Source organism: Haemorhous mexicanus, chromosome 2 (assembly GCF_027477595.1).
Source record: "Haemorhous mexicanus isolate bHaeMex1 chromosome 2, bHaeMex1.pri, whole genome shotgun sequence".
NCBI lineage: Eukaryota > Metazoa > Chordata > Aves > Passeriformes > Fringillidae > Haemorhous > Haemorhous mexicanus.
The window spans coordinates 71,742,954-71,763,263 of NC_082342.1; the positions used below are offsets into that span (position 1 = coordinate 71,742,954).

The 20,310-nt window shown below is 40.5% G+C and overlaps 1 protein-coding gene across 3 annotated transcripts in view; it reads left to right on the plus strand.

Moving 5' to 3' along the window:
- Window positions 1-20,310, plus strand: part of LMO7 (LIM domain 7) — a 132,117-nt gene that overhangs the window by 38,909 nt on the left and 72,898 nt on the right. For all 3 annotated transcript variants that reach the window (XM_059839159.1, XM_059839156.1, XM_059839158.1), the window contains exons 3-4: window positions 17-86; window positions 18,842-18,948. In XM_059839159.1, coding sequence (XP_059695142.1) covers window positions 17-86; window positions 18,842-18,948 — 177 coding nt within the window. The remainder of the gene's footprint in view (window positions 1-16; window positions 87-18,841; window positions 18,949-20,310) is intronic.

Consider the following 20,310-nt stretch of genomic DNA (forward strand, 5'->3'; position numbering starts at 1 on the left):
TATAACTTTTTTTTAGTTTGATTAACAAGATCAAACCTGGCATCGTTAAGAAGATCAATCGTCTGCCAACTCCAATAGCTGGCTTGGTAAGTAATGGCATTGAATCTAATATCTGGTGTATGAACCAAGTGATCTTTGTTTTTAAAGAATTTTCAAAATTTTCGCTCCATTTTCATTTTTTGTTCAAAATGGTACCATTTCTATGTTACCTTAGACCACAAAGGATACCTAATCTGTCATTTGGATCTGTAACTTCAGTCATCCTGTCACTGAATCAAGCTTCATCATCCCCAGATGTATCAAGCACTGGCTCCTGTGCACAAACCTCTGTGGCGTTACTTGTCTCTATTTAAAGGCCACTGTCCTATCTTAACATTTAGAAGCCACTTCCGATATCCCTTTCTTAGGGAATGGGCAAAGTAGGAAAGGTTCTGTGTAGTTAAAGTATTTTTAGGACCTGTTTCACTCCACCCACAACAAAGCCTCAGTTGCATTAAAATAACTCTGATGATGCAAAGATCTCTCTGCAGGCTTCAGCTGAGGGATTTGCCAATGTTTTGGCTGTAAATCACATTGCTGGGTGTAGAGGTGGGAAATGTATTTCATAATTTTTACAGGAAATGTAAAAGACTTTCTGTGTGCTGTTTGGAAAATTTGCTGCCCAGAGACTAGATTAAGTTTTGTAGCCATTTAGCATCAGAAACCCTTCTGTGGGCAAACAACTTCAAAGAATTCCTTCTTCATCACAACAACCTTTCTTCATCACAACAACCTTGTAGGCTGTTCATGTCACTCAAGGCTATTTAGTCCTGTCACAAATGCCATTGGTCTCATATTAAAAGATCCAGGGTGGACAGGGACATTTGCATGATTCCTGCGACAAATGAAGATCCCACCTTATGACAAACATGCAAGCTCAACATCAGGGAAAATTACCTCGTTTCTTAGTAGGAGTAGAATGCAAAACTTCTCTAGGTACTTTTATTTATATGTTTTAATGGGATGAGCCAACAAAACATTGGTTTTTGCTGGTCACCCATGCAGCTCATTAGAGAATAAGTGTAGTTAACTTGGCTGGAGGTCATAAGATTAGGTTAAATTGCCATAAGTTATTGCATAAGCTGAGAATGTGCATTTCCACATCAAATGACTGTAGAAAGTATTAATTGCCTTTGTCCCAGACGAGCTCAGGTATTTAGGCTTGTGAATAAGACTGCTGCACATTTTTTTCCTGTGAGGCATACAAAAAAGAATTCAAATGAAACCAAAATAATTCTGGGGAGGACAGCACAGTTATTTGATCAGTGGTTTGATTGTCTATGTGGCCTCTGAAGTAGCCATTAGATTCAAAACAGAAAACCATAAGCTAGATTTCATTTTTGTGGTTAAGTGCTGTCTTGAATCATAACTGCAGGCACTCTTGCACTCTTGTTTTTATATGCATTTTTTATTTCCGGATGTAAAAATGCAGAGTATTCACGTGGTGTGTAATTTATGTTTTACTGGTAGTGCATTACTGTTTTTTGAAGTTGTTTCTAGTTCCTACAAGTCTTCAAAAATAAAGGAAAGAGGATTCTTGTAAATCGAGCTCACCCAGTGTTATTGTTAAAATGCAGCTTAAAGGTAGTAATTGAGAGAGCTGATGTTTTGTGTTGACCTGTGGAAAAGGTTTTACATAAACACTTCAGTTTCTGAAGACAGCAATTATGAAGACCATATTGGGATGGTTTCAGAAGATGGTGCTTATGGTGATAATAGTGAAAGACTGGTTTTTACACATTTGAGAGGAACCTTCCCAGTTATACCAGCTTTGAAGAGCCCAGGTTGCATCCCAGCATGTAGAACTCAAACTAAAAATTACGGGGATTTGCATTTATAAGAAAGCAGGCATTGATACCTGACAGGCTCAGGATACTGTGGTTGAAAGATAGGTTTTAGAGATGGAAAAAAACTTACTAGGAAATTCAATCGTAGGCTTGCTTGACATGTTCTGGAAGCATTTTCACTGCTTGTAGGTTGCTTCTCCCACAAATTTGCTTCTAGTATTTTCTGTGGCTTCATAAATGTTACATATACTTCTGTGGCTCTCACTTCTTCTGTCTTCAATGCCTTTGAGTCTCACACTAATTGCTCCCTAGCAAGCTTTCATGAGATCTAGAAATCACTGTTGGAAGGGGTGAATTTATTTCTCATTTTTCTCTTTTTTGTCTTTTTTTTTTTTTTTTTTTTTTTAACCCAGATGAAAATTTTAATATTGAAAGATGGCAGGGTTTTTTTCTAAAACAAAAAGGGATCGGATCATGTTCTTTCTACAGCTTCTTCATGCTCCTGTAGACTCATATCCTGAAGTCCATTTCCAAAACATTTTATGCCTTTATTGCCTAATTAGCATCCATTTCTCTCCTGACTTTTCTGATTCAAAGGAAACAAACCCCCCATGGTTTTGAGAGTTTTATGGCAGTCTGATTATCAGAAGGAAACAAATGCTTTGAAAGACATCTTGTTTCTCTTCCCCCCACACTCCCCCAGCTTTCCCTCCCCTTTGTTTTTCTTCCCCTCCAGAAATTCCTTGAATTTTGGTTTTGTCCCTAGGGAGTTAATATATTTCATTTCCATGTAAGTATGTTGTTTAAGCATTGTGTTCACTTCAACTATTTGACAGACTTTTTCAGCAGCACAGAAATGTGGTGTTGAATAGATGCCTTTGGTTGAATCTCCAGAAAGGTTTTGTTATCTCACTTCTTTGAATTCATGGTTATTTTGAAAACAAACTGTTTCAGTAAAATAGTAAGTGGAGGCCTACAGGAATAACGAAACCTTCTGTTCTATATGGAATATTGTGTGCTAGACTTTTTTTGCATTTAGTTAGTGTGAGGTGCTGCTTTTAATGAGATCAGTGCATTACTGATTTGTTATGTCTTGTTTTCTTTGATGACATCTTACTTATCATGAGATCTAATAGAGGCTTTATGTTAGTAGGAACATTTTACACAACTCAGATTAAGCCTCAGCTTTTACCCTCAGTTTGATTGTACTGCTGCCTAGTGATTTTTAGGTGTGGATTGCAGGGGTTCAGGTCTAATCATGATGGAATGGAAAAATAAATACATATGTTTTGAGGATTAAACACTGAAATGAAACTTGGTATTCGCTTAATTATAAACGCTTAATTGATACCAGGAAAGTTCAAAAAATTAATTAAACTTCTCCCCATTTTGACATGGCATGGGAAATCTGGGCTGCAGCCTGTGTGGGAGGGTTTGTAAGAAGTCTTACAAAGAAAAAGAGTTGGGAAGAAGAAGTAGATCTGGCTATAACCTGGTATCCATAAAACAACTTTTGGCTTTAGCCTCACTGTTCCAGTTCTCTCCCAAGGCACGTGTGTGAGATGTAGCCATTGTCTTAGCTGCATTTGCCTGTTCACTTCTGTTCCAGTTTGGAAAATTGAACTTCTGGAGGTCAGGCAAGTACCAGAGTGTGGTTGTAGGAAAGCTGTGGTCAGGAGCAGGTGGTTGAAGAAATGTCCATGCAGCTTTTATGGTGGTTTCCTGGACAGTGAGGTGTGCCAGTTGCAGGGTGCCAACTTCTAACTCCAGCAGTAGTTGCAGAAAGTTGCCACTTGCAGCAGGTTGATTTTAACAGCATGTGGCAGATTTTGGAGCCCATAATGTTCCCATAGATTTCCTGAAGGGAGTTAACCGGGAGGTAGCTGTTGGGTTTTTTGCTTTAATTTTGACTATTTTATTTTTTAAATGCCATTTAGAACCTTTGCACTAAAATAGTTTCTAGAAAATTAAAATTGAATTTCTGATTATATTTCAGACTGTCTAAAATACAGTTTGTATAAAGAGCAGTGCACATATTTTTTCCCAGTACAGCAGAGGGGCAAGCAAACCAATAGAGAGTAGGTCCTGAAGCCCTCAGGTGTTTCTGGGGGGTATGGGAAGGGTAGCAGAAAGGTCAGAGCATTGTGGAAGCTGAGATTTCATTATGAACAGTAGAAAAAGTGCAGGTTGCACTTTGTTACTATAAAGATCCACTTCTTTTGGTCCTTATCTGTGTGAAACAGAGATGGCGTTTGAAGAAAATTACTCAAAGTGATAAATCTTGCTGGGTTCAGATCCTGCAAAATTATTTTGATTACACCTCTTGGATAGTGGGGTGGTAAAATGAATGTTTAACAAGAGCAAACCCAGAGGAAAACTTTTTGTCTCAAAAAATACAGAGTGTTCAGCTTGAATCCCAGCATGTGAAGATGGTTTGAATACAATCACAAGGGGGAGGATTTTGTGGTTTGACAACATATTTTCCAACAAGGCTTTGCTGAACAGTTGCAGAGGTGCATCTCTGGCTGCAGCACCATTGTTCCCCAAAAGCCTCCTTTTTTCAACTCAGTTGGCAGAACAGAGAGAATCATAACCTGGAATGAAAGTCACAAGATGCCATGAGACAGTTGGAAGATGAATGAGTTATGTATAGATCATGCAAGCTGAACCTATCTGTCAGAATAATACGTTGCTTGCTGCTCAGGAGGAATAAGTGTATACTCTTCAGCAAGGCAGAATTTCAGTGAAAGTGACTTTCCAGCTGAGACCAGGTGGTGAAGCAAATTCTGAGGTAGAAGCCAGTGTCTCCCTTGGAGAGGGGTAGCAAATGGAAATCGTGCTCATACCAATTTTTGCCTTGCAATATCCCAATTTGATTTTCTAACACCATCTAATTTTGCTTGCAACTCCTGTGAATAAGGTGGAAGTGTAATGCTTTGCACTGAGTTTGGGAAGCTTTTTCTCACATCCGAGACACGAGGGCTGTGATCATACAGCAGGGCAGAAGAGAAAGCTATTGGGTTTTTCAGAGCTGCAAATGAAATGACATTAGCACTTTGGTTTCAAGTTGGTCTGTGATTTCAAACAAGGTGAGATGTTGCTAATTCAGACAGTTTTCTGTGTGCATGCTGGATGAACATGAGCACAAAATGTCATCTTCATAAAGTTCTTCAGCTTTGGAAAAGGGATTTTTATGAATTTTTGTTTCCTGATCGTACACACAAAAAAAGCTGCACATCTCTAGGCAGTGGCAGGTTTGAAAATATTTATCTGAAATACTGTAGAGTGGGATTTTTTTTTTTTTTTCTAGTGGGGAATTAGGGTTCCTTTAGGGTGGAGAGCATCTTGATGCTTTTTCATGCAGATTTTTTCAAACTTTTTTTTCCTGATTCAACAGGACACATATCCTTCTGATAGCTGCTACTCCAACATCATTGCTTCTCTTTAATGCAATGTAATATGATACCATTCTAAAATGGGCTTATTGAATGCATCAGCAGGTATTAATACCACTTGCACCAAGGCAACCACCTGAAACAGTGTTACTGAGGTCATTGGCATATACCTTCTAAGCCAGGAAAGTAGGGAATAATAAAGGTAAAAAGAGAGAAATATGATAGAAAGCTAAACTAAAATAAAAGGGGAGATAAAGAAAGGGGTGGAGAACATAAAAAATAAAAATATTTTTCCGTGCCTTTGTGCCTAACATTTTGCAAACCGTGGAACCGCCCTGGTATTTCCTTATCTTTTGTCATCAAGGAGAGCTGGCCAAAATTTCCTTTTCTGTGGGAAAATTTTCTCACCAGGGTGATGGGGTTTTTTGGTGGTGTGGGTTTTTTTTTTCCCTTGTGTTGCAGGGGAATGGTATGCAGATGACATTTTTACTTTATTATAGGACAATTTCAAAACAATTTTTCAGGCAAAGTTCATAGTTGTACATATTCGTTCAGTTGTATGCTTTATTTAGGACTTAGCTACAAACTTCCTTCTCTGGATAACTTAGAATCAAATTAGTTGTGTTTTCCACTTAAATTCAAGAAATCTCTTCATATCTGAGAGGCTTAATTTGATCTAAATTAATTTTTTTTTTCAAAGCACCTCTACTTTCAAAGTTCATTCCTTCATGCTCATTATTTTCTCTTGCTGTTCACCTTCTAGTCTTTATATTGGTACATCCTTTCTGTCTTCTTGCATTGTATATTTTTTAAATAATTTTTTTTTCATCTTAAACTTCTGCTATGTGAATTTGACTGGTAGGGGCTACAATAGTAATAATAAAAATAAATACTACTAATAAATAGTAATAATAAAATCATAATAAATAAAAATTAGTAATAAAAATATAAAAATGCATGTTTAACAAAAGCAAACCCAGAGGAAAACTTTTTTTTCCTCAAAAAATACAGAGTTTTCAGCTTGAATCCCAGCATGTGGAGACGGTTTGAATATAATCACGAGGGGGAGGATTTTGTGGTTTGACAGCATATTTTCCAACAAGGAAAAGGTGTCTTGTCTGCTATGAAAAATTGATTTTGAAGAAGCTTCTAATTTCCATTCCTCATGAAAAATGAGGAAGGGCAAGTACACAAATACCTGGAGTAAGTTATAGAAAAGCTGCCGTTGTTTGCTTTGCTTCGCACCCAAAGCCCAGAAAATATAGACTTAAATTTCCTGGTTGTGCAGCAAAAATGCATGTAAGAAATAGCCTCATAAATTTTGGTCAGGATCTGACTAATGAGCTTATAAGCATTTGTTGTGCTCTGTTTGCTTTTCTGAGCTTTTTCTTGTATTTTTTCGCTGATGAGGGAGTAATACTGAGTGATGTGGAGTGTGGGTATTTCTTCTGAAGGTTTAAATCACCTTTTTGTAGACTAACAGAACACATCACAGCCAATGTGGTAGCTGTGGGCTCTGCTTCCAGCCCTGCTTCCATGGCCCTCTCCTGTGGCTGCTCTGGGTCATGGGGTTTTGATTCGTCAGTGGCATGTACATTCAGAGGTACAGGGAGAGTGCACATGCAGCCCTGCTAAGAGTGAAGCTGAGCAAGTCCTATTTGGTATCATTCACCAGGAAGCTGATTAGCCTGGTATTGTTTCTCATAAGGCAAGGCACAAGGTGATACCTGTTGTTTGCGGGTTTTTTTTAAAGTTGTTAATTTAAATGTGTTAACAAAAACAAGGAGGCATCATTACCTGTTTCCTGGATGACTATGCTCAGCAAGTTGTTGGGAAATTCAGAAAGACAAGTATTTTAAGAGACTTATTACTTAGCATAATCCTTGCATGAGGGAAAACTGTTTTACAATAGCAATTGGTGTTTCTTATGAATGAACTTCAATAAATATAAAACCAAAGAGGAAGAAAGTGGAAGTGGGTATGACCTACCCAAACTCATGCCCTGCATTCAATGTGCTCTCCTTTATAATGCAGTTTATACATTTAATACAGGCTCAGGAGCACTTAGGATAGTAGGGATGAGGACAGGTTCCTCTTCATAGTGGTAGTTTTCTTCTTCAGTATTCTTATGCTGCAGGTAAAAAAACTTCTCAAAACTGTTATTTTCCTTTTTCTTGTGAGAAGCAAGATAGTTGTGGGGAAAGGGAAACACTATACCCATCTTTGAAAAAGGTAGGAAGGAGGACCCTGGGAACCACCGACCCATCAGCCTAACCCCTGTGCCTGCTAAGATCATGGAACAGCTCCTCCTAAAAGCTCTGCTAAGGAACATAGTGAACAGGGACATGATTTGAGACAGCCAAGGGTAAGTCCCACCTGACCCAACCTGCTGGCTTTCTGTTACAGAGCCACTGCATCAGTGGACAAGGGAAGGAATGCAGGTGTCGCTTATCTGGCCTTCTGCAAAGCCTTTGATACAGTCCCCCACAACATCCTTCTGTCTAAACTGAAGAGAGAGAGATTTGATGGGTGGATTGTTTGGTGGATAGGGAATTGGTTGGATGGTTGCATGGAGAGGGTAGTGCTCATAGTTAATGTCCAGAGGGAGGTTAGGGACAAGTGATATCCCTTAAGGATTCTTGCTCGGACAAGTTCTGTTTAATGTGTTTGTCAATAACATAAAGGGATTGAGAGCACCCTCAGCAAATCTGCTGATTACACCAAGCTGAGTGGTGCAATTAACACACCTAAAGCATGGGATGCCATCCAGGGCGACCTGGACAAGCTTGAGAAGTGGGCCCATGGGAATCTCAGGAGGTTTAACAAGGACAAGTACAAGGTGCTGCACCTGGGTTGGGGCAACCCCCCAGTATTAATATAAGATAAGAAATTAAATCAGCCTTGCTGAGAAGCACTTGGGGGTGCTGGTGGGTGAGGGGCTGGACATGGCCCAGCCATGGGCACTCACAGCCCAGAAAGCCAAGTGTATCCTGGGCTGCATCCAAAGCAGCGTGGGCAGCAGGGACAGGGAGGGGATTCTGCCCCTCTGCTCTGCTCTGATCCCACCTGCAGTGCTGCATTAGCTCTGGGGTCCTAGGAAGGACATGGACCTGTTGGAGCAGGTTCAGAGAAGGAACAAAAATGATGAGTGGCTGGAGCACCTCTCCTATGAAGACAGGCTTAGAGAGTTGAGGTTATTCAGCCTGGGAATAGAAGGCTCCAGGTTTCAATATTTAAAGGAAGGTTATAAGAAAGATAAGGACAAACTTTTTAGAAGGCACTCTGTTGTGATAGGAAAAGAGGTAATGGTTTTAAATAAAAAGAGGCTAGATTTAGATTCTGTGAGGGTGGTGAGGCATTGGAACAGCTTTTCCAGAGAGATGGTGGATGCTTCATCCCTGGGAACATTCAGGGTCAGGTTGGATGTGGCTCTGAGCAACCTGATCTAGATGAAGATGTCACTGTTCACTGCAGGGAGGCTGGTCTAAGATTATCTTTAAGGTCTCTTTCAACCCAAACCATTCTATGATCCCATGTTTTTAGTATGAGAAAAAAATCTTTTCACATGGGAATTGACACAGCACTATGCTTCAAATGTAGCCATCAAATAAAGTGTTAAATTTCTTACTTAATGTATTTTAGTGAGATTTTGTCAGTGCTCAGAAAATTGCAGTTGGAAATTAGTAACTGTGTTTCCACTGGCAACTGAAACTTCTGAATTTTACATTACTTCAAACTCCTAAGCAGATGTTTCTTCAAGTTTGGGAACATGGTGGCCACAGTAACTGGGAAGAAATTTCTGTTTAAATAGAAACCAAAAAAAGTTTTGGTTTTAAAATGTTTTTGTAAATTTATGAAGCATTGTAGAAATCTGATTTTTAAATAGTTAAGTTCAATAAAAGTCTATCTTTTTCTTAAATAAGAAGTTTTTAGTGTGTCAAATCTTGGAGTACTTCACAAAGAGTTCTTTACCATTGCTTCAGTTCTATACCTAAAGATAGTAGTGTGTGGTTAGTGAGAGTTTTAGTGGCTTTGGTGCTGAGTCATAGTAAGTCACAAGCAAGTCATAGTAGGGTGGGGATGAAATCTTGACTTTCAGTCCAGTTCTCTCACTGACCACACTGTAAACCAAAAAAAAGGGTAAATTAGCAAATGTCAGGATAATGCAAGACCTGATAGGAATGCATATGGAACTATAAATCACTTTTGGTACTCTTTCTGCTGCGTTACGGGAAAGAGGAATGTGGCCTGTATGGAAATGCCTCTAGCAGACAATTAAAAGAAAAGGGTTGTGTGCTAGAAAGGAAGTATGGTTATTAATAGTTAGAGATGACATTGTTCTATAGTCTTTCAATGCCTGATAGTGGGAGTATGTAATCTCAGCAGTGGTTTACTGATGTTTTGTGCCCCTCTGCTTGAAAACATATGGTACATTTCAGCCTTAGCTCTGAATTTCCTTTAATTGTTTTCTGTTGCTGCCTAAACACTTTGAAATGTAGGGTGTGGAGAAAGAGGAGGTTGAGACAAACTCTGTGAAATTTTTAGTAGCTGCTGGAGACATCGATCAGGCAGAGTGAAACCCAGACACGGGGTTGAACTTACAGGTTTTTAGGTGAGTGATGGTGGAGTGAAATATGTCTAGGAGACATAAGTGGGGAAGAAGTGTATGGATGCAGACCCCAAGAAATGGTGGTTCAGCTACTTGCCCTGGCCTCTTGTCAGGGGGACAGTAAGTGCTGTGCCTACTGGTTGATCTCTGAATCAAAAGCAGTATTTTGGGATGCTTTAAATGAGATCAGGTCTTCCAGACCAATGCTTTTAGTGTGTTACTGGGATGAGATATCAAAACGCTAACTAATTAAAAATTAGTTTTAACTTTTTAAAAATCTGGTCAACTGACTATAAAGTAATATGATTGGCAGCAAGAACTTTAATGTCGAACATTTTTACCCTTTTTCCTGTTCTAAACCAAAGCTCTGAAAAAGTATTACCCTTTTTGCATCAGATTGCCGTAGCTTAAAAAAATAGATAAATATGGTTGCCAAATGAACTCCAAGAAATTTCCATCTATCAATTCAATCAGCTGTAGTCTGTGGTATACTCTGTCATTTGTATGCTGGTTTTATTTCTGAAGTACCTGATGACTGTGTCTTGATGACTGTGTCTGTTTGTCAAGAAACATTCCTTCCTAACTGGAAAAAATATGTCAACCATGTAGAAGTACACACCTTAACTCATACTTGTGACATTTGTAATCTGATTTCTCCTTCCTTCATGAAGGAAGTGCAGATTTGAGATTCTTTTCAGCACTTAGTGTTGATTTGTGTTAAATCTTCATAAGGTGGACAGTGGAGCACCTTTCCCCCCCCCACCACCTCTGGCTTGTCAGATATTTATCAGCGCCAGGTGTTTAAAATTCATGGCAGTTCTCAAAGAAAGTAGATGTAAACTGCAGCAGTGATAACTTTCTCTGTTATCCATGGTGGGGCTGTGCAGCTCTGCTATTCACCCTTCTGTTTAGTACAAAATCCTCATACCACATCTCTGAACGCCTGCCCGAACACCTCCGCACTCATGTGTCTGTGCTGAATCACCCTCCTCCAGTGAGGTGTGTGAAAGAACTATTCACAACAACACCAGCCACAAGTGCTGCCAAATGCAGGGTGCTGAGCTGCTTCAGCTGCACGGACCAAGCTTGCTGTCTGCACGGCAGGAGGATGGGGAGGGCCATGAGGAAGCTTGGCACTGATGCAGGGGTTCAGGTGGGCTCCAAGGCAGGTCATCTCCAAACCAACTCATCAATCCAGGGTCCTGGGAAAGCTTCTCGACAGCATGGGATAAGCCCATGTAGGGCAGGAGGGATTAGATGCAGTACTAGGATGCTACTCCTCTTAAGAAATAAAAGATGCCTGGCTCTTGAAGGAAGCAAAGTTAGAGGAAACTTCCAAATGCTCTCTTACAAAGAATGAAGTACTAAATAATTGTCCAAAAATCGGGGGCTATGTGAATTGAGGATCTGAGGCTCTGTTTCAAGTCCTGTGTATGAAGAAGCTGAATTTCACCTGTATCAGGCTGTTAACCTGTGTGTGCAAAACAAAAAAACATTATGTATACAAATAAAAAAAAGAGGGGTGGAGGAGGAAAGCAAGCTCTGCCAAATCTTAGTGTTTCAAGAACAAGAGGTCTTTACTTCTTTTATTACTCATTAGGCTTCAAGGGAGTTTCACCTTTAAGTGGATTACTGTCATTCCAGTTCTGTGCAGTGGGGTGACTTGGCATTGGAGTATTTAGCACACTTTGCTTGCAGAGTCTGTTTTGTATAAACTGTTCAGGGTGTAAAGCATATCGCTTGAATTTTTTTTTTTTTTTTTCCCTTAACTTTGATTGGAATGCAACTAACTGGTGGGAAAGTTAAGGCTTGTCTAAACAAGGAAATAGCCCAGGCTAGTTCTTCCATACTGGCTTTCCAAACCTATACTTTCATTTCAGTATGAATGCCTCTGAGTGGATTAGCTCTATTAACCAGGCTTGTCTGCCAACATGCTGTACTTTAGCCCTTCTCCATTCCAGCTAACCTTATTTGGTAGCAGTGACATCCCAGAAACACACCTGCAGTTTACAACCTGATATTCACTCTCTTATCAACAAAAGGCTCATTTGGTACACATTGTTGCTGTGATATATGTCTGTAATGTCACAGTGAAGGTTATGCTGTAGCACGGTTAGAGATATGAGCCTGGGAGGCATTTTGAGTCATTGAAGACAGTTGGTCCTTTCTTATGTTAAACACCTTAGAGGTTGTCGACTCTGAAGTCCTGTTTAAAAAACCCATCAACCCACATTAATTTCTCCTGTGTGTTTTCCTTAATCCAGTTGCTCCCGTTATGAAGAAACTGTAGAGCTCAATGCTGCAAGAGGTTGCAGACAATGAGGTGGGCTGAGCAGAGGTGTCTTCTGCCAGACCTAAATAACAAGTTTTGGGGAAGATCCTTCAATACATACCTTGGTCTTACAGAGATCCATGACCAGCTGTAGTCACTGCAGATGGAATTGCGGTTTGGGAGACAGATGGACCTTTTTGTCCAAAACCAGAATGATTCTTTCCCTAAGGGTGCTTCAAAATGTGGTTTCCATAATGGTTGCAATGGCAAAGGGGAATGTTCCTCTTCTTCCTACAATTACTGATACTGGCAGCACCAAGGTAACCGCAAAGTTTGTGCACAAGGTTTCATTCCTGCATTCTCACAGCAAGAGCACCTGCTTTCTGAGAGGAAAGCTGGCAGTAAATCATTAAAGATTTAGTATCTGTAATCATGCACAGAGCTGGAGCAGGGAATCCCTGTGTCAAGAGTCACAGTAATTTATTGTTTTACCCAGTGTGGAAAAGCAATGAAGGGCGCGCAGAGGGGAGTGGCAAAGCAATTAACGCAGTTTCTGATCTTTGGCCAACACGGTGCTCTGTGCACTCTGTTATAGGTGGGATAATTTACTGAACAGAAGCCCTGAGGTCACTCTAAGTCAAATTATGTCTGCAGGATGATTGTTTTAATTACTATTTTTAGTTTTGGGCCCAAAAAGGGAGGAAAAGGGCAGTTTAGGTATCCTATCCACTTCTTCTGCATTTGGTTCCAGGTTAAAACTGTTGGCCTTCAGAGAAACACAGAGAGCTGCAGGAGCTGGGATCACGCACTACAGATGGGATGGGTGGGTAATGGGCACTAAACATCCTGACATTCAAGGCCAAGGTGGTAATGGGGAGTTCCTGGCTCCCAGGCCTGTGGTCAGACCTGGGGTTTGTGTTCAGCCCTGTTCCCTCCTGTCCTCTCACCCCTTCTGCCCCAGCCTGCACCCGCAGCCAGAGCTAATAACCGAAACGTACCTCCGAGGAAGAGCAAGTCACCCAACTCGTTCAACAAGCTCCTGCTGTAGGCTCTTTCCTTTACACCACCTCTGAGTATAAACAATGTGTAGCTTTGCGGTGATGCTGCTGCCAAATGCAGCTCTAAATTCTGCCTTAAACTGATTTGAGCCAACTTGAGTGGACTGTCAAATGCTGTGCCTATGAAAAATATTTTCTACTTAAAAAAATACCAGGTTTTTTTGATGGAAATTGCCCTTCCTTAATGGAATGAGGGTGCTAATAAAGAGGGCTTGTCATGAATGCGGAGTTGAAAGCTGTGTCTCCTTCAAGATGACTAAATGTCTTAATAAATGCAGTACTAAGGAAAAATGCCTGTTAAATGTGATCTACTCAAATGACTTTCAGAATTCTGTAGCCAAAAAAATGCATCAGTCACTCTTAAAATGTCAAAAGCTTTTGTTGCTAGGCGCTATAGGTACTTGGTAGTTTTTGTCTTTTTTTTTTTTTTTTTTTGTAGCCTGGAAACTGAAAACAACTTCTGGCCCCAAATCATGGTCTGGATGATAATGTAACACTTAGTGCAAATACGCTTCATGGCCTTGCAAGCATAGGGTACAATCCCCTTCATACACTGAAAATAACTGCTTAAAATCCTCCCTAAAACCCACAAAAAACTCACCCTTCTCCTACCCATCTCTCCCCTCCAAACTAGAGCTTGAATAGCAGTAGAAATAAGGAGTTATACTGAAACAGTGGGTATTTATATCAGAATAGGAGACAACCTGGAGTACTGTCTTTTATTGGCTGATACATCCAGGAAAAACATAAAAACAACATGTTAATTAAATTGTTTTTCTCCCTGTTGCCAAGTGATTTGAAAGATGTGCCATAACACGTATGCCTACAAGATTTCATTGTGTTTTGGTGCATACACAGGGATTCAGAGAAACAGTTAACTAGAGAGAAGATCAGGCTTACCACACAGCATGACTGTACCCTAAAGAAAGCAAATGTATTTACACACTTATTTAAATTAATATCCCTGTCCCACACAGATAATCATGATAGTGAGGGATTTTTTAAAAATGAAATTGCAGCTCTGTTACACAAGCCAAATTTAGTGTGATGTTGCGTTGCATGTAAGTAGTCAAAATAAGATAGTATTTACACGCTCTTATGGGGACACCTCTTTTAATTAGCTCTTACTTTAGGCATTTAAATTTTTTTTCTCTTTTACACACTGCACACTCTATGCCCCTTCTCAGGTAGGTGACTTTGGGGTTTTCTTCCTACTTAAGGTCAACCTCTTCTTGATCTTTTTTGCATGTTTTGTCTTTTCTCTTTCTTTCCTGTTGCTCGTGCTGATTTTTTTTTTCTTTTTCTGGTTTAGAAAACTCCATACTTATCAGCTCCATACATTAGGAGCTGATCACAGGTGGAACACAGAACCACTGCCCAGTGCCTCAATTTTTTAAATTTTTTTTTTAAGTTTCTCTTTAACGTTTTTAAAGGAAGGTGTCAAAATTCTTGTGTTTCCCTGTAGAGTCACCAGCTTCTTTCTTCTTTGTGGTCTAGAGGATAGTGATAGTGATGAGGAGCCCTGCAGCAATGGCCCTGCTCTTCCCCTCACATTCACCTGCTCTGGCACAGCCTCCCTGCCCCTAGCCTAGGAGCAGGAGCAGCACTGAGGACCAGCAAGTGAAGGAGAGGAAAGACTCAGCTCTTTCCTCTCAAGTCCATGGAGTTGCAGCAGTGAGAGGCAATCCTGCTCTGCTCAGATGCTTGAGGGAAAGTGTGGACCACAGTCTCATTTTCAGTGTAGAGATGACATCTCGGCTCCTTCAAAGCATTGGTTAGAGGGAAATGCTTTAACAACAGGCAGAGGGAAGGGTTTGTGCCTAGTGGTGCCCCATGGGGACCAGAAAGTCAGGTACAGAGCTGCAAGTGTACAATATTGTTTGCCTTTTGCCCAAAGAGCAGTATTTAAAAGCCTGCTTGTGGATGACCTGTTTCCCACTGGCAGCTCCATCTCTCCCATATTATGACTTTGCAGAGCTTCTGGGTGGGGTTCACTTTGAAGTTTGAGGCAAAAATGGAATACTGAAGGGTAATCGCTCTATCTAGTCAGTGTTCTACATTGTGCATTTAATATAAGTCTGTTCAGCATGTGGAAAACTCCAGCCATGCTAGGAACACTTGAAATTTTCTATTGTTCCATCATGCCCACAATTTGGGGAAAAAAACAGCCTTTCCCACAGTCTCATTCAAACCTCCACACCCCTTCTCACTAAGACACTTAGAAGTAGAAATAGCATACCAGAAATGAATTAACACTTGAATTTTGTGGTTTAGACTTCAGGCTTTATTTTTGTTGTGATTTAAAACCTGTACTTCTGTGATGCTTATTCCAACTTCAGATGCTCAGGGAAATGCAGTGACTGAGTTCTCTTAATAACATGAACAAAAATTAACTGATGATTTCATCCCTGTTAGTTCAAGAGCTTTCTCTAATAATTGTCAGAACCTTATATTTTCTGCAAAATGTATTTGATCTGTCCAATGGTGAATCCTTGCTTTTGAAATGAGCAGCCCCTCTCTCCCCTTCTGGTTTTGCTTCTCTTGTACTGATAGGTAGCACCAGTATTGCCTCTCATGATCCATTTTATTGGTATCAAATTCTCCAGTTTAAGTCCCTTATCTTCCCTTAGCATCATAATTATTTTTCTCCGCTAATTTGTTTCTTTATTAAATTTAAATGGCCTCCTCATGTTTACAGAGATTGAGAACACGGTTGCAGAAGAATGTGGTGGATGCAAGTATGAGCCTTTTTCTCTTGAGCACATCTTGTCAGTGACTTTTGTCACCTGGAGATAGGTCTGGTGTGCTGTGCTTTTCCAGGATTTTGAGGTCTGGTTGTTTAAATAGAACTATTTTTGTGAAGCGTGATGAGATTCAGATTGCAGTATGTCCTTTGAAGCTGCAGTGGCAGTGACCATTAGTCTTGTTAAAGTACTGTTACATTGGTAAAAGGAATGGTGTAATGGTTTCTATATTTAAGCGCATTAATCTCTGAAAAATGTTCCTGTTCACATTTTTAATGATAAATTTAATTGCAAGGTTGATAACTTGTCTTTTTTTTTTCCTACTTATTTCTGTGGTGCTATTTAAAATTCATCTTCCTATTCATTATTCTGGTAGAATTTAAAATGGCTGCTAGCTATTTTAAGACCTGTGGCTTTGCTGATTAACTCTGATTATTAGGGATGGTCAAGAATAACTTGGCAAAGACGGTATTTAGAAGTGCTGATTTGTTTAAATGATACCTTTTTGTGTCAATATCCAAACCTGATAAAAAGCCTATTGTGCGTGTCACCTCTTCATACTGTGAGGGTCATTTCCAGGCCCTGACTGCAGAACAGCTGGTGTTGGGGCAGTAACCTGTGAGATGGCAGGCATGATCAAACTTTTGGCTTGGGAGCTGAGGGAAGGAAGATTTTGAACCCTGTTTTATTCTGTACGTGTGCAGTGTAACTAACAGTGTTCTGCCTCACATGTTATCTCTTCCTGCTTCTGACCCCGTTCCTGACGGTCTTGACTCCTGTCAGCAGTGATGTTCTCAGGGGCTATAAGGGTTATTTATCAGGAGGTTGATGCTTGATAGGTTTAACTGCTGAAACACCTTCAAAAATAATTCTCTTGTGTGCCAGAAGTTTGGTGGTTGTGCAGCCAAGCATCCACTGATGAGCAACTCCTCTGCTTTGTTTTTGTTGCTCTCAGGGTGTAGACGACATCTATTTTTCTACATCTGACTCTTCTTCCTTGTTTACCTGCACAATGTGCTCATTTTCAGCCCTGTGGTTGACATAACCCATTGGTTTGGTAGTTTGCTCTTAGTTGCTGTGGTGACTGGGCAGACCAATCAGACCATATTGCCTTCACTGGTGTTGGTGTCAATTCATTACCTTGGAGTTACTCATTCTTTCTGCTCTGCTGCTTTCTTCTTGTGCGTTTCTTGCCAGTTTCACAGACTGATAGTCCCCTGAACACTGACCTGGTGGTTGTATAGCAAGTAGCTCCTCTTCTCGCAATGGGACTGTAGCCCGTGGCTTCTTCCACACAGAGGAAACAATGCCTTTTCAAGTCCTTGCTGGTTTGGTACTAATGTGACACTCAAATGTGAGTTGAATAAAGTTGACACATCTAGACAGCTTTCCCCTTATTGCATGGAAAGAAAAAAGGGGCATTGCATGGAAAGGAAAAACAAATGCCCCTTCTGAGGCTGCATCTCACAGCATGAAACTCTTCCCAGGCAAATGTGCAGGCAGCCCCCTGGGCACTGCAGGGACCAGTGCCTGGGCATAGGTGAGGCTGCCTGTCCTGCACCCTTCCCAGCTTCCTCCTCTCATCTACCACCACACGGTGTCCCCCATGTTTGCCATCATGTTGCACCCCCCTGCAGCAGAGCAGCCCCACCATGGCACATTGCATCAGGCCTGGGCTTAACCTTCATGGTATGAGACACCTGGGATCTTTCAGATGTGGTAACGCAGAGCCCGCAGCCTGCATGGGGAATACCTTGCTCAAATATTTTCCTTGAATTAAGCCATGTTTACAGACTGATAAGAAATACTAGAATCCCAGGGACCTTCAAAACAGAAGGTTGTGGGGATTCTTGGGTTTGTTTTACTTTCTTTATTAGAAGCAGCTGTTATTTTCTTTGTAGATTGTTTTTTTAATGAATTTAAAGTGAAGGAATAACTGTTACATCCAGTGATTATGTGTCAAAAAAAAATTTTAAAGCATATTAAATTGCTAAAGCAAAGCTTCTCTATGCTATGAAATTCTGATACCAGTGCCTTGACTTACAAACTCTTAATGACAGGGCTGTGTGCAGCTTATGAATTAAGTAACTTCATGTACCTTTTCCTTTGGCTTGCAGCTGAAGGAAGCAAGTGCGCAAGAGGGCACATTCTTTTGTTGTTGATAGCATTCCGCCTTAACGAGAAGGAATTTCTTGCCTATTGCCCACTGTTCATGAAGTGGAAATAGATCACAAGTTGTATAATCTCTGTATATATCATTAGATTTATTCTTTTTTAACATTTCTCTCATGGGTCAGTCCATTCTGCAGCAGGTGCAGGGAGTGGGTGCTGCTCCTATATTTTGTAACACGTCAGTGTGAAGTTGAGGAGGGGGTGTGGGTGTGGGAAGGGGAGGGACTCGGAAAGAAACCCCCCCCAAGTGAGGCAGCAGCAGCAGCTCTGAATACAGTTTGGTTTCTGTCTCTCCGGAGCTTTGCTCAGCAACCAAACCCAGACTCCAGGTGCAGTATTCCCTCATCAGTCTGTGAGCATAGAAACGAAGAGTCCCTCCTCTTCTTCCTCCCCTGCCAAGAGTTTCTGGGTGGTGAATGTCAGTAGCTGGAGTTATTTTTAAAGGCATTGAGGTGAGGCTTGTCGTGCAAAGCTAGGAAGAGGGCGTTTGTTTGCTGAGCAGAGCTGACATCAAAGTGGAGATTGCTGCCTACTGGCTCACCGCTGCCTTATGCCAGGTAATCTTTAACATACCCCTCAGTCCCTGCCATCGCAGCCCAGCCTGCTGTGTGCATGAGAAACGAGCAGCGTTTATGATCCAGAAGATTGCTTTTCCAGTTTCATTTATGTGAGCTGGACTTTGACATTTAAAGGCTAGTACTAATCATCTTGCAAAACCTGCTTAGTGCTCTTAACTGAGCAACTGCTTTCTACTTCTCTTTGCAGGATAATATAAATGTTTTTCTGAAAGCGTGCGAAAACATTGGACTGAAAGAAGCTCAGCTTTTTCACCCAGGAGATCTTCAGGATTTGTCCAATCGAGTTACAGTCAAGTGAGTTTTGTGGTTTTGTTTTCTCCTTTCTCTTCTCCCTCTAAGCTCTTTCACAGTCTATTTTTTTTTTTTTAATGTTTGCCTATGGAAAATTCTTCTTTTAATCTGGTATGAGCAGTTCTGAATACTGTGGTGAGGGTTTAAGCCTTGTTAAAGCTAGAGGATAAGACTTGCAGAAATGTAATTTAAAAGATGAAGTATTATTATAATAGTTACCTTACAAGCAAACTAATTGTTAATGAATATTTACAGCATTTAATCTGAGATGGAAACTGTTCAGCTTATTTCAGACTTGGAGCAATATTGTTAAATGATATCAAAGGCATCACTTTTCTTTATGATTTGTGATTATGGATGTAAATCTGAAAGGCTGAGGTGGTACTTCTCATACTTATCCAAATGAAGTTGAGGCTTAGGTGTAGTGTTCCTGAAGGACTGCTGCTCTTGCCACTCCAGGTATTAGTCAGATGTTTGTCTCTGAGTGTCACATCCCCTGTCAAGGGATATATGCGTGTGTGTGAGTAGAAATGAAGTACCGAATTGCATGTTTATGGAGATGGGAGTTTTCCTGTGAAATAGTGGTGGCTTGGTTCTAAAATATATTTAGTGGATTTTCATATTTCAAGACTGCTCTGTCTCCTAATAAGAATTTTATTACCAGTTTCCGAGAGACTAAGGTGAAACTTTACTGTATAGACAGGTGTTTTAAGATAAATGAGTAGAGGCAAAAATCATCCTAGGGCACATTGATTTGTTACATTGTTAACTGTTTTTATTGTATTGGGACAAAAGGGTGAATTTATTGTCTCAAAAAAAAAAAAAAATCTTTAGTGGGTTTTGCTAGAAACATGTCAAGTTAAATGTGAGGGACTGATTCCTGTCTTAAATTACCAGATTTATCAGAGAGGAACAGGCAGTAATCCTTCTGCAAATACAAGGAAAAAAATACTGTGAAATGATATGTAGCTGCTTTAATTAGAAAGAAATCTCTCGTAGGTGGGTCGAGTGGTAGCCTGTTGACATTCTCTCTGCCTGATTTCAGAACGAAAGTTCATGCTGTTTAGAGGTCTGATATGTGAGATGGCAATGTGTTTTCAGTCTTTGACTCATACCCGAAACGTAATTTCTCACTAATCTGCTGTTTAGGGACTTGGCACGCTTCCAGGACCTTGGTATTCTCTCTGCCTGTTCCTAAGTCATGCCAAAAGCCGGAGGGTTGGTAACCTCTGCCGCGCTTAAATCACTCACAAAGCCCTAGCAAAAGTTGTTTTGGTGGAGGTTTGCTCCAAGGGTATGGCTGGGAAGGGTTGGAGGCGGTCGGGAGCTGGTGTTCAGCAGCGTCAATAGCGACAAGCTGGAAGC